The sequence below is a fragment of the Macaca mulatta genome, chromosome 14, assembly GCF_049350105.2.
Source record: "Macaca mulatta isolate MMU2019108-1 chromosome 14, T2T-MMU8v2.0, whole genome shotgun sequence".
In the NCBI taxonomy this organism is placed as follows: Eukaryota; Metazoa; Chordata; class Mammalia; order Primates; family Cercopithecidae; genus Macaca; species Macaca mulatta.
The window spans coordinates 72927005-72942143 of NC_133419.1; the positions used below are offsets into that span (position 1 = coordinate 72927005).

General features: G+C 56.2%; 1 protein-coding gene across 23 annotated transcripts in view; it reads right to left on the bottom strand.

Moving 5' to 3' along the window:
* The window catches only part of PDE2A (phosphodiesterase 2A), a 100235-nt gene that overhangs the window by 12375 nt on the left and 72721 nt on the right, over window positions 1-15139 (bottom strand). For 17 of the 23 annotated variants that reach the window (XR_013403319.1, XR_013403320.1, XM_077961312.1 and 14 more), the window contains 9 exon segments: window positions 9248-9357; window positions 8344-8399; window positions 3048-3107; window positions 2179-2332; window positions 1944-1996; window positions 1658-1732; window positions 1507-1548; window positions 932-997; window positions 540-670 (listed from right to left, as the gene is read on the bottom strand). Coding sequence is in view for 21 of the 23 variants with exons in the window: in XM_077961312.1 (XP_077817438.1) it covers window positions 540-670; window positions 932-997; window positions 1507-1548; window positions 1658-1732; window positions 1944-1996; window positions 2179-2332; window positions 3048-3107; window positions 8344-8399; window positions 9248-9357 (747 nt within the window). In the remaining 2 variants the exon portion in view is untranslated. 23 annotated transcript variants of the gene reach the window in all.

Genomic DNA, 15139 nt, shown 5'->3' on the forward strand with positions numbered 1-15139 from the left:
GACCCCAGGTTTGTCCTCAGTTCTCGAAATATGCTTCCCAACTAAGCCTCCAAGCCTGCTTCTCTGTCCACTGTGCCCTGCCCACCTCTTTTTTTTTTTTTTTTTTGTATCATTTTTACTGCTGCCCTGTCAGGGGCTCAAAAGATCCACAGGTTTTCCCAGTCCCCAAGCATATTCCCTTTAGCCACGGTCCACTGTGTTGATGATGTTCTGTGAGTCCCAGAGGGTTCACCCAACCCAGAACGCACCCACCCCTCCATCTAGCAGTTTCTAGCAGTAATGCAAAAACAGGGATGGCAAGGGAGGGAGCCCAATACCCCAAGAGCAGATAATCCAAACTTCAGGAAGTGTGGGAAGAGAAGAGGAACCAGCTTGGACCTCAACATGACTTTCATTCTGTTGCATTAACACACCGTTCAACCCACTGCTGCTGAGACAGTAGCCCCGGTTCAGTACCCTTCCCACATTGTTACCCTAGTGGAGCCCTAGCCAGCCTCTCAGCAACATCTCCTGATCTGCATCGTCCCACAAAGACTCACAAGTCTCCTTCTAGCTTGTTGAAGGCGCAGGCCAAGGCCACCACCTGGTCAGTGGCCCGGCTGATGACAGGGACACAGAGCATGGCCTGCAGCTCACAGCCCAACATGCTCTGCAGCTGTTGCACATCCTCCTGCAAAGGGGAGACAAGTCAGGGCAGGGAATGAGCGGGGAGTATGCTTCCCTCCTCCAGCCCTCCATCACATTTTGCAATGGGCGGTTCTAAGGGACTCATGCAAGGCTGGAAGCTCCATGTCATGGAGATGGGATAGTAGAAAGTCCCCAGGTCTTATCTCCCCCATTCCTAGGCTGCTCTGTAACAGAGACCTTGGCTCTGGGGGATGGACAGTGGGGTCTCCCCTTTCCCCTCTGGGTCCTCCAGGCCATCACTTACAGAGGTGAGGTCCTTCAGCTGGATGGACTTCTTGTCTTCCACCACCTGGCCCAGGCATCCTGTCAACTAGGGGGTGAGGAGAGACTGAGTCAGGGCCCAGCACTCCCCAGGTCAGGGGATCTCAACCTGTCCCCACCCTCAAGTCTAGAAGTTTCAAAGAACCCTTCAGTCAGTTCAAATGGTGGGCAGGGTCAGCACTGATGAGCAGAGATGGAGGGGACTCTGGTAGAATCCCTATAGAAGATTCTAGGGTCTTCCCTAACTATGAGAGAGATAAGCAGACTCCATGGATTCTCATCAACAGATTCTAGCAGATCCATATCCAGAACACTCCAACAGAAGTGAGCAGGTCCCAGGTAAGCCTTTCTGTAGATGCTAAGAGATTCTTGCTGATAAAGCCTGATGATCACAGGTTGTGATCCCTGCAGCATTTCTAAGTAGATGCCAAGATCCAGATAATTCCATCGGATTCCAAGAGTCTAGAGGATCCAAATACTCCAGACAGATCCCAGGAGTGTCTACCCGGCCTCAACCGCCCCTGCAGACTCCAACGAGAACACAGACGAGGGACTCACGGGAAAGCTGATCTCTTCCCCGAGCACTTTGTCTCCCATGACCTGAGGAACAGAGTGCAGGGAGCCGGTTAAAGGCAAGGGATTTCCCCCTCGGAGACCCGAGTTCCTCGCCCAGCCCCGACCCAGCTCTACAGTGGACCTGGGCCCTCACCTTGCAAGAAAGCTGGAGACTGTCCTCCGACACCAGCAGGAGGCAGCAGCGGGATGCCCGGGTCTCCTGCTGCAGCTAAGGGAGGGACGAGGGAGGGCGAGGGGGTGACCGCGGATCCGGGCCACCCCGCTCCCCACCTGCTCCCCTCTCCGGGGCTCTTCAGGGGGGTGGAGGAGAGGGGAAGGAGGGACATCGTAATCGGAACTGAGATGGAGGGCTCAAGGGGAAGTCGGTCCCCGGAGGGAGACAGGACGGGGAGGTGGCCGGGAGGGGCGCAGGGACTCACGTATTGGAGCACTTTGAGCTGCAGGGAAGAGGCATCCAGGTCGTAGAGTTCCCCTGCAAGGACCAGGGGCGGGTCAGAGAGAGGGCCCCTCCGTACCTCCGTGCCCGGGTCCCTCGGGCGCCGCTCAGCTTCGCGCCGGGCCAGCCGCCAGCTCCCGGGACCGCCTAACCCGCCCACCTCCCCTCCAAATTCTGCCCGGCCCCGCCCTCGTGACCTGCCCAGGCCGGGTCCTCACCGCACAGTTGCAGGATCTTTCGGTCGCGGTCGGTGTACGCTGCCCCGCCCTTCTGGTCTTCCACCGCCCCCTCCGGGGGGTTCTGGACGGCTCGGGGAGCCTCGCTGGGCCGGCGCTGCTGCAGGGCCTGCACCCTCCTCAGGGCCACCAAAGTCTGGGACACGCCGAGCGGTTAGCGCGCCGCTCGCCCCACCCTCGCTGCGCTTGCTGCCGCGGGATTCCTGCCTTTGCTCCTGCCGTTCCCTCTGCCTGCTGGGTCCACGGACCCCGTCGCCGTCCCAATCACCTCATCCCTGGACTCTACCTTCCTGAGGGCTCCCCCGGGGGCTCCCACCGCCCCTGGAGCGTCCAGCGGTCCAGGAACAGGAGGGTACAGTGTCTACCTCCATCTTTAGCCCCTAGATTCTTCCAAGACAAGATGTCAAATTTCTGTCTCTAGCCCCCTCAGGAAGTCGTAAGTCCTTGTTAAAGTCACAAAATCATAAAGTCTCAGGCATGAAAGAGCCTCAGTATCATTATGTGGAGGGTTCTTTCTAAATACAGATGCTCCTGGACTTAGGATGGGGTTGCTTCCCCATAAATCCATCAAAAAGTCAAGAAATTGTAAGTTGGCGACCGTGTGTATTTACAAGGTATTTGACCAGTTTTGTCTCACCACCGCCCTAGGTCAGTCGGTGCTATCATTATTCCCATTTTCAGGTGTGAAACAGGCTCAGAGAGGTTTAGTGACTTGCTCAAGGTCACACAGCTCAAAAGCATCAGAGCCAAAGCTAAAACCTAGGTCTGTCCAGCTCCCTGGCCAGAACATCTTCCCACCAGCTGTGATAAGGGTCTTCAGCCTCATGGTACGTGGCCCCGCTCCCACTCACATGCTTCTCCACTGCCTGCAGGCTCCATTCCTCATTGTCACTCAGCTGGCCACAGTGCACCTGGAGGGATGGGAGAAGGGAACTAGCTGTGACCTCTCCCAGTGTCTGTCTCTGCCAAAGTGCCCTCCCCATGCGCAGCACACACGGGTCCCCACCAACACATACACACTCAAGTCTGTGGGCCTCAGTGATAACCTCATCTTTCTGACACCCAGACAGCTCCAGGAAAATCCCCTCCTGTAGGAAGTCTCCTAGGACTAACCCAAAGACGTGAAACTTTTTTGTCTCTGCCTTTTCAATCACTGACTCATCAAGAGCACAGCCCAGGTGTATGGTTTAGGGGATGGAGGGACCTTAGACCCCTCTTCAGCTCCCAGCTTATGGAGTTCTGCGGGTCCTGATTTTACAATTGGTGGTATTAGCTTTAGCCTCCCAGCTCTATCCTTTCTGAGTTAGGGTTTGAGCTGCCCCTAAGTCTTGGATAAAGGAATGGGTTCAGTATGATGCACCTGCCATGGTGAGGATGGATGGGTGAATGAATAAATGGATAAATGGGTTGGTGAAGTGCTTTGCCTTACATGCGATTCTCACCACTGTGATGCAAGCCTCCACCTGGTAGGCAAGACATGGCCAGAAAACTGGAGTGACTTGCCCAAAATTACACAGCAGAAAGTGGCAGAGTGAAGACAGCACCACCCACTCCCTCCCGTTCTCTGCCCACACCTTTCCCCCTCTAGATCCACTCTCTCCACCACCCCCATCATCCTGTCCCTCTCCAAGTTCCCTGTGCCAGTCACCAGGGAACTCAGCCCATCTTTCATACTCTGTGAAGTCCCTTCCCCGACCCCTACTTGGGTGCTTGTAGAGGAAAATGAGAGACAGTGGGGAGGGAGGGTGGCAGCCTAGGGACCCACTACAGGCCCTGCCAGCAAGGCTCCCCACCTGCGTCACTAGCTTCCGGAGCCCACTCAAAGCTGCTCACCACCTGCAGAGCTCCCCACAGTGCCTGCACTGGGGGCCCCCCCTTTCTCCTCCCTCCCCAGTCAGCAGCCAATGCCTGCCTCAGCTCTGGGTCTCCTGCCAGGAGCAGATGGGGAGGAGGAGACCAGCAGGTTCTCGGGAAGCTCACAGTCTGACTGGGGCGGGATGAGTAGGGGGACATGACTGGGAGGAGGTGTGGAGCCTCGTACCTGAGGAAGGAGAGAGAAAACTAGGTGGGTAGCTCAGAGGGGAGGACATTTGGAAGGCTTCCTGCATTGGCATGGGGAAGACAAGTAGACCTTGAAGAGACCAGGACACTGGCAGTAGGTGGTTCAGGGAGACGAGGATCCAGGTAGGGGCGTGGTCCATAGTACCACAGAAAGAAGGGCCTTGAGTGCCAGGCTAAGAAGTTAGACTTTAGCCTGAGAGTACTGGGGAGCCATGGCAGACTTCAGCATCTGAGGGCCACTGTCTATGGGGTGTAGGGTGAATTTGAGGGAGGAAGAAGATTGGAGGCAGGAAAACCTGGAAGAGACCTGGGCTGTCAAGGATGGTGTTGAAACTTAAGCTCTGGATGAGGTTCAATCTGTGACTCCTACGGGACGGCGGGGGCTGGAGGGACGAGAAGCTGGGGCTATGGTTCATTTGCATATGGCTTATATAAATATGTTGGCATTTTACTGTTAGCACATGGAGGAGGACATAGTTCTTGTTCCTTCCACCTGGTCCCATCTCTCAGAAATAGAGAAGTCTGGGACCCCTCTAGGGTTGTGGGGGCAACCAGTTCCTGGGCTGCCTCGGTCTGCCTGCACTCAGCATGTGCACAAACACACACATGTACACTCTTATGAAGAATGTCAGGCCCTCACACACATGCATTTACACTCACTCACCCATGGAGGTGGTACACACACACACACACACACACGGAACAGTCACAGACACAAAGACATCCACACATCCACCCTTACAGTGTCCACAGCATCCTCACAGGCACATTCATGCCTGTACACAGGAAACTTAGTTCACATACTCAAGAGCCACGCACATGCACCTGGCACCCCCATATACAAACACACACAATCGCCCCAACACACTCATGGCTTTTTGTTCACCAACAGGAACACACACTTGCACCTGCTCTTGCTAATCAAGGCAAGTGTCGGGGGCCCAGTGGGAACACTCAACAGTGTGCATGGTGGCTGTACGAGAGGGTTAAAAACCCAGTACAGCCCCCAGGTCCCTACCCTCACCAGGTTCAAAATGGCTAATGGCATGAACACCCCATTCCCGTGCAGGGAGCTGGTGTGGCTGGTGCAGCTGGGGGAAGAGTGGGCACAAATCAGGCATCAAATGCCAGAGACCAAGGGCCGCCACTCCTCAAAGAGACTTATTATCCCAGGATTAAAGAACAGAGTCAAAGACTCTTTCCACACAAAAAAATCTGCAATCAGGGCACCTTGAGTGGTGAGCTGTAAAGGCCCAGAAGTCAGCCACACAGCCCTGCACCTGGCTGGCATATTCCTCAGAGAGCCCTCGCTAACTGCATCCTTATCGGGCCCCAACATTCCTTTGCAGGACTCCCTCAAGGGGTTTCCTTGCTAGCCCTTGCCATCACATGTGATCCTATCCTTATTTTGCTCATTTGTTTTGCAATATTTTTGTTATTTTTATTCTTTTTAGAGATGGAGTCTCACTCTATTCTGCAGGCCAGATTCGAACTCCTGAGCTCAAGGAATACTCCCACCTAAACCTCCCAAGTAACTGGGGTCATGCTCACTTTAGTGCTTGTCACCAAGGCAGGGCCTGTCTAATCTGTCTTGGTCACTTCTGTGTTCCCAGCACCTAGCACACCATGCCTGGCATACAGTGGGTACTCAAGAAATAGTTGTTCAACTGATGGATGAGTGGGTGGATGGGTAGGTGGATCAGTGGATGAATACTAAGAGCAGAGACTCAGAGAGGGGAATGGGGCTTGTCGAGGAAGAAGCTGGTGACTCGACCTTCCCAAAAGATCAGCCCTGTGGCACTCCATCTACCTTCTGCACCCTCTGCCCTCAGATTCTGGCAGCAGCTGGAAAGTCTGGGGCTGCCTGTGCTGCTTCTGGGAGGCAGTGAGATCCTGTGGGCCAGGGAGCATCTGCCAGACGTGTATGCCTTGGGGAGGGGCATCCTGGGGAAGTGCATTTCCACAGGAGTGGGAAGGTGCAGGCTTGGAGGAGAGGCAGATGTGAATAATCTAAACACCTCTCAAGAGCTCTTCCCTGCCCAGGGTATTTGAGGAAATGAAGGGATGGTTGTTGAAAACTCCTGGCAGCCAGAGCCCAGCTGGCTAGCATACTACTCAATAGCATGCACCCCTATTTCAGCTTCCCCAGGACCACACTCTCCCCTCAGCACACCACCCCTTCCCCCGGCCTCCTTCCTGCCTCGCTCACATTCCTCCTCTGCCTAGAATCCCCTTTCCCTTCTTCCCTGCCTGTGGACCTCCTACCCGTGCCCCAAGGCCCCACACAAATGCTCTCTCCATGGTGAGGCACCACTTGCTGCTCCAGGCTCTGCCATCAGAGCACCTGCTGGCAACAGTATTTCATCTGGCCCGTGGTGGAGAGGGTGTCCCCACCTTCCCCAAGACTGAGAGCTCCCTGAAGGCAGAGTCAGCTCCAGCACCCAGCCTGCCGCAGGATCACAGCAGAGTTCTACTGGGTGAGTTAAGTGTAAGTGATCTGATCCCACCAGCATCCCTGAGACACACACACACACACACACACACACACACACACATTGGCCTCTGGCCCAGCCTGAGCCAAGGTGAGCAGCGGCCATGGCAAGCATTCTGCCCACAAGGGGAGTAACCTTCCAAATGTTTTCCCCTTGCTTCCCTCCTGACCCAGTCCTCACAGCCTCAACCTAAGGAAGTCCTTCTCAGGCACCTGGCACCCCAGGCCTTTTGCCCTTAGCAGAAAAGGAGGTGCTCAACCCAGCCACCGCCTCCCAACCCCCACCTCTGCACATAGCCCCTCATCTCGGTGCCCCTCAAAGCTGACCAGCCCTGGGAGAGACCGAAAGCAAAGAATAGGGGGAGGCGGCCCCCTGAGAACTCCATGCAACAGCAGCTCCATTCCAGAAGCTGGAAACAGCTTGCGGAGAAACCAAGAAGGGGGAAACAGCTTGCGGAGAAACCAAGCAGCGGCCTCGGCTCCCTCAGTCAAGCAGATGGGTGTGGAGGAGATCCAGCCAAGTACCCCTCCTCTCCTCTCCCCTCTCAGCCATCCCCCACTCCCACCGCCCTCTCCTGCCAGCAGCTCAGAAAGGTCAGGCGCCTGGGAAGCCTTTAATTCCATTTTAATGAGCTGGAGAAGAGTCCCCGGGGAACCAACACCTGCTCATTTATCTGTCCATGCCCCCAAGCCTGCCCTTTACCGGAATGGCAGCCCCCTTGACAAAAGCAGAACCCCAATAATAGCAATTTGGGAAACTCATCCTTTGGTTACTAGGATAGAACAAGAGTTTGAACCCCCACCTCCATACAGGAGAAGAAACTTAAAGAGCCACAGAATCTCACCCCCACAGGCTCTGCACTTCCACAACCCCCTCCGTGGAGCAGAAACCCTGGGAACTCTGCGAGGGGCTGTGGAGGGAGCCTTGCCTGGGTTCCGGGGCTCTGGAAGAGCATCCACCACTTCCCACTAACACTCCTTCCTCAGCCACTCCAGGAAGCCCGCCTAGCTACCTGTCTTCTACCCAGCCTCAGCCCTGGGTCTGGCTGGCCTGCCCATGGCCTTTCTGTCCTCAAGGCCCCCAGCTCCAGCCACTCCAAATCTCTGGCTAGTTTTCTACACTGTCTCTGTTGGTCAGGCCCTTAGGTCCATCTGTCCCTCTGCAGCCTCTCTCTTCACACCTCACTTGGTTCATGCCCTCCTGGACACGGTCCCCACCCCATCTGGAGGATCCCAAAGAGAAACCAAGGTTAGTGCTGTGTATGCCAATGGCTGGGCCTTCTAACCTCATGGGGGCTGAGAGTCCAGCAGGGGCTTGCACATCCCTCAGAAAGCTGCTGACTGGGCCAATGGCTTCATCCTACCCATTCGAGGTGGGGCAGAAGGCTGGGGTGTGGGAGATGCCCCAACTCCTCCCACCCCCACACCCCCACTTCCCCTCACTCCATCCTCACTTATGGCTCCCATCTCTCTCTCTCACACACACACATACACACACACACATACACACACACACACGCCCCAGACAGGCTCTATCCACCACTCCCTCCCGTGGTCTCCTCTCCCCACATCCCACCACCTAGGCAGGCTCTTACCAAGATGACAGCTGCCACGGCCCCGGCCTCCTTGTCCACTAGCGGTATGACCAGCACTGAGGGGGAGAGGGCAATGAGGTGCTCCTGCAGGGCTGGTGAGGCTCAGAGATACCAAGCCGGGACCCAGGGCGGGGACACAAAGATGTAGACAAAGAGAGGCCAGGACAGAGACACAGAGAGACCCCAAAACCCACAGAAACATAGAGGCGGGTCCTGAGGCAGTGACAAAAACAACCTCAGCAACAGCCTCTGCATGGAAGGAAACCCCTTCACTCAGTAACCTTCTCGTGATCCTCTCAGGGTTGCAGGGAGGAAGGCAGGTGAGGCTGAGCACCTCTATTTTACAGATTGGGAAACTGAGGTCTAGAAAGGGGAAGTGACTTGCCCAAGATCACACAGCAAGTCAGGTCTCCTGACTCCCAGTCTTGTGCACTTTCCACATCGAGACAGAGGACAGAGACCTAGAGAGACTGAGACACGAGGCAGAGAGAGACATGGCGGACAGGAGGCATGGAGGAAAAGAGAAAGAGAAATAGGGCCAATGACAGTGACAGAGAGAGTGTGAGAACAACTACAGCCCCATCCAGCATCAGGCACAAGCACATCACAACCACAGCCACGGGCCACTGAGCCCTCGCATGTGCCAGGCTCTTAACATGCATGATCTCACTTGTGCCTCCTTGAAACACCCCCTCAAGGTAAATACTATTGTCCCATTTTATAGTCAGGAAGTTGAGGCTCAGAGAGTTTAGTAGCACAATAGAGAGAGAATTAGATGGAGGGATTGCTAGAGACACAGCAAGAGAAAGAAGAAGACAGAGATGAAGAGGGGTAGAAGACAGACATGACCTGGAGTGCAGGGGCCACAGTCCCTCCCTGCCCCTGCCCAGCCCCTAGCCCTTACCTTGGGTATGAGGAGCCAGTGGAGCCACCAGCCTGGCCAAGGGCTTCCCTGGCAGGTCTGAGAGGCCCAGCCCATTGCAGCCCAGCCGCTTCTGGGAGATGATAGCCTCCCTGAAAAGAGGACATGATGCCACCTTGAGAGCTCCCGGCTCAGGGAGGAGCAAGGCCTGGCCTGGGGACACAGGAAAGTTTGGACCCTGCACATGTGCAAGGATCTGGGCAAGCTGACCTGCCTCAGGGTGGACACAATGACAGCAAAAGTGAAAAAGTAGGGGACCCTGGCCCCTATGTGGAGAAACAGGCAGCCACAGTCTGGCCTCTGGTGCCCCTTGCTGGTAAAGGCTCAGGTGGGGCCCTGCACAGATCTTCCAGGCAGTGGGAGAGCACAGGAAGTAAATGCAGGGGCTCAGAGCTAGGCTGCCTGCTACGATCTGACCTTAGGCATGTGACCTGACCTCTCTGATCTTCCCAAGGAGAACTAGGGTGGGGAGAGAAGAACCCTCCCCGTCACCAACCTCAGAAAACAATTGTTGATCAACTTTTAGTGCTAAGCACAGGAGGTAATCATTATAACTAAAGTTTATTGGCCATTTCCTACGTCCCGTGCACAGCCCAAGCAACTCACATAGATGAACTCAGAGTTCCCAGCAATTCTATGAGTTAGATATCTTCATTTTCAGACGGAGAAGCTATGGCACCAAGAGGCTAAATACTTGTCCAGGGTCACACAGTGAATAAGTGGTAGAGCCAGGATTTGAACCCAGCCAGGCGGCACCAGGGCTAGGTCTAACCACTATGCTGGAAACTTTCCAAATACCTGTGGAGGTGTGAGCTTTGAACGGAGGGCAGGTGTGAATGTCAGGGTATGACAGTGGCAGAGGGGTGGTGGGAACCAAGGCAGGGGAGGTTGGTATGGGAAGAATGAGTTTCTCTCTGTCCCACCACACAACCCACCTCCTCTACCCCCTGGCCTCTGGTTCAACCTGCTTAATTAAGCACCTGAGTTTGCACCAAATGTCACTCCTTGACGATTAATTGTCCTGGGTTCTTCATCCCTCATGCCTCCACTTAATTGTGCTTGTAGGAACTGCCTGGCCTGGACAGAAGAGAAACCTGGGGAACTGTGTGCATACAGTGTCACTAAGGAAAGCCCAGCAAAGGTCACATGAGGAAAAAGAGGGGGTGGCCTGCAAGTCACAAGATCACTAGATCACAGACTCTAGACAAAACGAGGACCAAAGAAGTTGAGCATCTCGTTCAAGCTCACGCAGCATTCTGAACCAGGCCCATTCCTTCCTGGCCACTTTAAGTAATCCAGGATCTACAGGAACTGGTGGTTTCTCCCACCTTCCAGCCCTTACACCCAGGACCTTTAAGGTTCCTGGAGTGCTGGGCTCCAGTTCCCGGCTGTCCACATTGCCAGTCACCCCAGAAAGGAGAGGGACGTAGGGCGGCAGGAGAGCAATGGGAGCCACGTTTCCTGATGATTAAACTGATGAGATGAAGGCTAAGGCTTCATGGAGGCAGTGGGTGACCCCCGAACAAACCCTGCCCAGCTCCTTGGCCTCGGACAATCTGGTTACCCGGAGGCCACAAGGTGGCACTGGTCCTTGCGTTGCTGGTCAGTGCGCACTGCAGCCTCATCCTGCTGACCCCCAACTATTCCCCTCCCACCCCTGGACTGGAGCTGCCTTGGCCTCTCTCCCAGGACCCTGACGAAAGAATCTGTCCTCAGCCTTTCTTCTTTTTTGCACAAAACCCCTCCGTGCTCACGGCCTCATGACTCTCCAGCCCTCACTCATGAGCTCCAGACCCCAGATACTCAAAGGCCACCTGGAGCCTCCCACCCACGTCCCTGAGGTGGCCCAGGGACCCCCATCCCATCTGAATTATTATCTCCACTCCCCCCACCTCACAGCAAAGCAGCACAACCATCCACTGGGTCTTTTGCAGCTTGTCCAAAAACCTGCCTTCTTTCCTCACCTCCCCATCCGATCAGTGAGTCACCTCCTAGGTATCACCCACAACTGTCCTCTGCTCTCTATGCCCAAGTCACTGCCCCGCTCACGTGGAGACACCTTTTCCCTGAACCCTGGAGCAGCCTCTCCCCGAGCCTCTAGCTTCCTAGCTGGGTCTCTTCAATTCATCCTCCATGCCAGAGCAAGAGTAAGCATTCTAGACTAAAAACCTCAGGGGAGGGTTCTACTTCAAGTCTCTCATTCCACTGGGTCCTTCTGGGTCAGGTTCAGTGCTGAGGGCTGAGGTGAGCAGAGGGGTCAGACATATGCCTCACCTGAGGAGGCCAAGGACATGCGGAGATCGACATACAGACCCACGCTTGAGTCGGCAGATGAGGGCTCTGCCAAAGGCAGGAAGAGCAGGCCCCAGCCCGCCAAGGTGCAGGGTATGATAGAGTCAGAGAAGGCTTCCTGTAGAGGGAGACACCTGAGTTGAGTCCTAAAGGACATGCAGAGGCTATTGAGGCAGACAGGAAAGGATGTCCAGGGAACTGCATGTGCAAAGGCTTGGAGGCGAGAAGACTGTGTGCCTGCTGAAAGGTACGGCCACAAGGAGGTTGGTGTGGCCAGATAGCCGAGAGCAAGGCTAGACAGAGGCCAGGGCCCTATGGAGCTAGGCTTGAGCCTGAGGGCAGGGGGAGCCCTGGGAGGGATTTGAGCAGGGGACGGTAATGGTCAGGTGATTTCAGAACAATCTGATCGTGCTGCCTGGGTAGAACTCTCAACATAAGGAGATTGTGACACTGGAAACCTTGTCTCAGTGAGGGTCCCATCATCTTAGTGGCCCTGGACAAGAGAGAGGCTGGACTGGGATAGACCAACCTTGACTAAGCCGAGATGCCCCCAAGCACTGGGGCTTCCAAGGACCCTCAATTCTCAGGAAGCCTTGGCACCTTCCTCTGCAGCCTGCCCTCCCCCAGCTTTATAGGACCCCACAGCCCACGCTCACCTTAACCTATCCCTGTGGGAGCCCCTTTCCTCTGCCACAGCCCTCCCAGAACTGCTGTCCTCCTGAAGGCTCCAAAGATGCCCACAGACTGCAAGGGGGAATGTGCCGAGGCTGAGACTCCCTCACCCACATGGGAGTGGGAGCTTCGTCCACTGCTTAGACCCCCGATAGCTCCTTGCTGAACTTAGAGCAGCTCCCTGCTCCTCTCCAGTTCCTCCCTTACTACTCCACCACCCCCACCCTGCCTTCCAGGCTCATGCTTGGGCTTGTGGGGAACTCCACCCCCACAGGGCCAGCTGCCCAGGCGAAGGCTAATGACAGCACTGGGTGCCTGGGTGGTCATGGCCTGCCCCACTGAAGATAAGGACAGATGGGCACAGAGTGAAGAGAGGAATAGGCGTGGATTTTATGGCAGTTCCGTCCCTTTAACAACTATTTGTTTAATGGAAAAAGAATCGAGGGAAAGGTTCTCTGCTGGTAGGGCCAACAGCCTGGAAAGAGCTGGGTCCCCTGCACTTCTCTGAGCCCCTGTGTGTGTCTTTCTCGGGTCCTCTACTTTGGAGAAGCCCCTTCCTCCAACACCCACTAGGTCCCAGGCATCAGCAAGCAGCCAAGCCTGTTGCTGAGCCCATCCTCCCACAGAACCCCATCCCCTCAGGGAACCTCCACCCTCACTGAGCCCCCCGACTCTCACTAAGTCTCCACCCCCTCACTGAGTCCCCATCCTCTCACTGAGTCCCCACCCCCTCACTGAGCCCCAATCCCCTCACTAAGCCCTCACCCTCTCACTGAGCCCCATCCCCTCACTGAGCCCCCATCCTCTCACTGAGCCCCCATCCTCTCACTGAGCCCCCATCCAATCACTGAGCCCCCATCCCCACACTGAGCCCCCATCCTCTCACTGATCTCCCATCCTCTCACTGAGCCCCATCCCCTCACTGAGCCCCCATCATCTCACTAAGCTCCCATCCCCTCACTTAGTCCCCATCCCCTCACTGAACCTCATCCTCTCACTGAGCCAGCATCCTCTCACTGGGCCCCCATCTTTTCACTCGGCCCTCATCCCCTCATTGAGCCCCCATCCACTCACTCAGCCCTCATCCTCTCACTCAGCCCTCATCCCCTCACTGAGCCCCCGTCCTCTCACTGAGCCCCCATCCTCTCACTGAGTCCCATCCCCTCACTCAGCCCTCACCCCCTGAGCCCCCATCCTCTCACTGAGCCCCATCCCCTCACTTGGCCTCATCCTCTCACTCAGTCCCCATCCCCTCGGCCCTCATCCCCTCATTGAGCCCCCCATCCCCTCACTGAGCCCCCATCCTCTCACTGAGCCCCCATCCCCTCTCTGAGCCCCCATCCTCTCACTGAGCCCCTATCCCCTCACTAAACCCCATACCCTCGCCAAACCCTCATCCTCTCACCTAGCCCTCATCCTCTCACTGAGCCCCATCCCCTCAGCCCCCATCCCCTCACTGAGCCCCCATCCGCTTAGCCCTCATCCTCTCACTGAGCCCCCATCCCTCACTGAGCCCCCACCTTCTCACTGAGCCCCCATCCCCTCACTGAGCCCTCATCCTCTCACTGAGCCCTCATCCTCTTACTTAGCCCTCATCCTCTCACTGAGCCTCCATCCCCTCACTGAGCACCCACCTTCTCACTGAGCCCCCACCCCCTCATTCAGCCCCCATCATCTCACTCAGCCCCCATCCCCTCACTCAGCCCCCATCTTCTCACTCAACCACCATCCCCTCACTGAGCCCCCATCTTCTCACTCAACCACCATCCCCTCACTGAGCCCCCATCCTCTCCCTGAGCCCTCATCCTCTCACCTAGCCCTCATCCTCTCACTGAGCCCCATCCCCTCACTCAGCCCCCATCCCCTCACTCAGCCCTCATCCTCTCACTGAGCCCTATCCCCTCACTCAGCCCCCATCCTCTCACTGAGCCCCATCCCTCACTCAGCCCTCATCCTCTCACTGAGCCCCATCCCCTCACTCAGCCCCCATCCTCTCACTGAGCCCCCATTCCCCACTAAGCCCCCACCCTCTCAATGAGCCCCCACACTCTCACTCAGCCTCCATCCCCTTACTTAAGTTCCTACCCTCTCACTGAGCCCCTCACTCTCACTGGGTCCCAGTCCCTTCACTGGGCCACCCCACTCTCACTGAGCCCTCATATCCTCACTGGGTCCCCATCCCCTCACTGAGGCTGCCCACTGTCACTGAGTCCCCATCCCCTCACTGAGCCCCCCACTCTCACTGAGCCCCCAGGACCCGGACCCTCTTTTCGCCCTCCTTCCCTCAGCATGTGAGGATCCTGATATGGGAGCAGACCGTTCCCGGTGTCCTCCGAGACAAACCCTAGGGATGGTCAGATTCTGTAATGAAAGACCTGGTCAGTTTAGCGGAAGAAATTTCTAAGGGATGGGCCCTGAGGACCCCCAAGTGGTAGCGGAGGGAGACAGCCAGCCTGGGCCGAGGTGGGCGGTGGGTGCTTCAGTTGCAGCTGAAAGGCCTGAGATTTTTGCTGCACTCAGCAGCAGGTAATCAGAGGCTTTAAGATAGCAGGAGACACAAGAAGAGGAAGACGGCAGAGCTGGGGCCTGAAACAGTCTGGGAGATGGAGGTGGGGCACCAACAAGAGGGAAGTGAAGCCTCCTTCCAGGAAGACCCTGGCCCAGGCAGCCTTCCAGGATTCTCTCCTCTCCAGCTCTGAGGCCCTTTGCAGCCCTTACAATTCAGAGTCTCACCAGCCCTCAACATCAGAATGTTCAGCCTATCATTTTACAGAAGGGCAGATGGAGGTCCAGGGAGAGGGCATCGATTGGGATTGCAGCCCTGTTGTCCTGGATCCCAGGTCTCTGACTCCCAGCCCAGGGTTCTTCCTGTGAACAGACCCATCCCTAAGGGAGGCCAATATGGCCCAG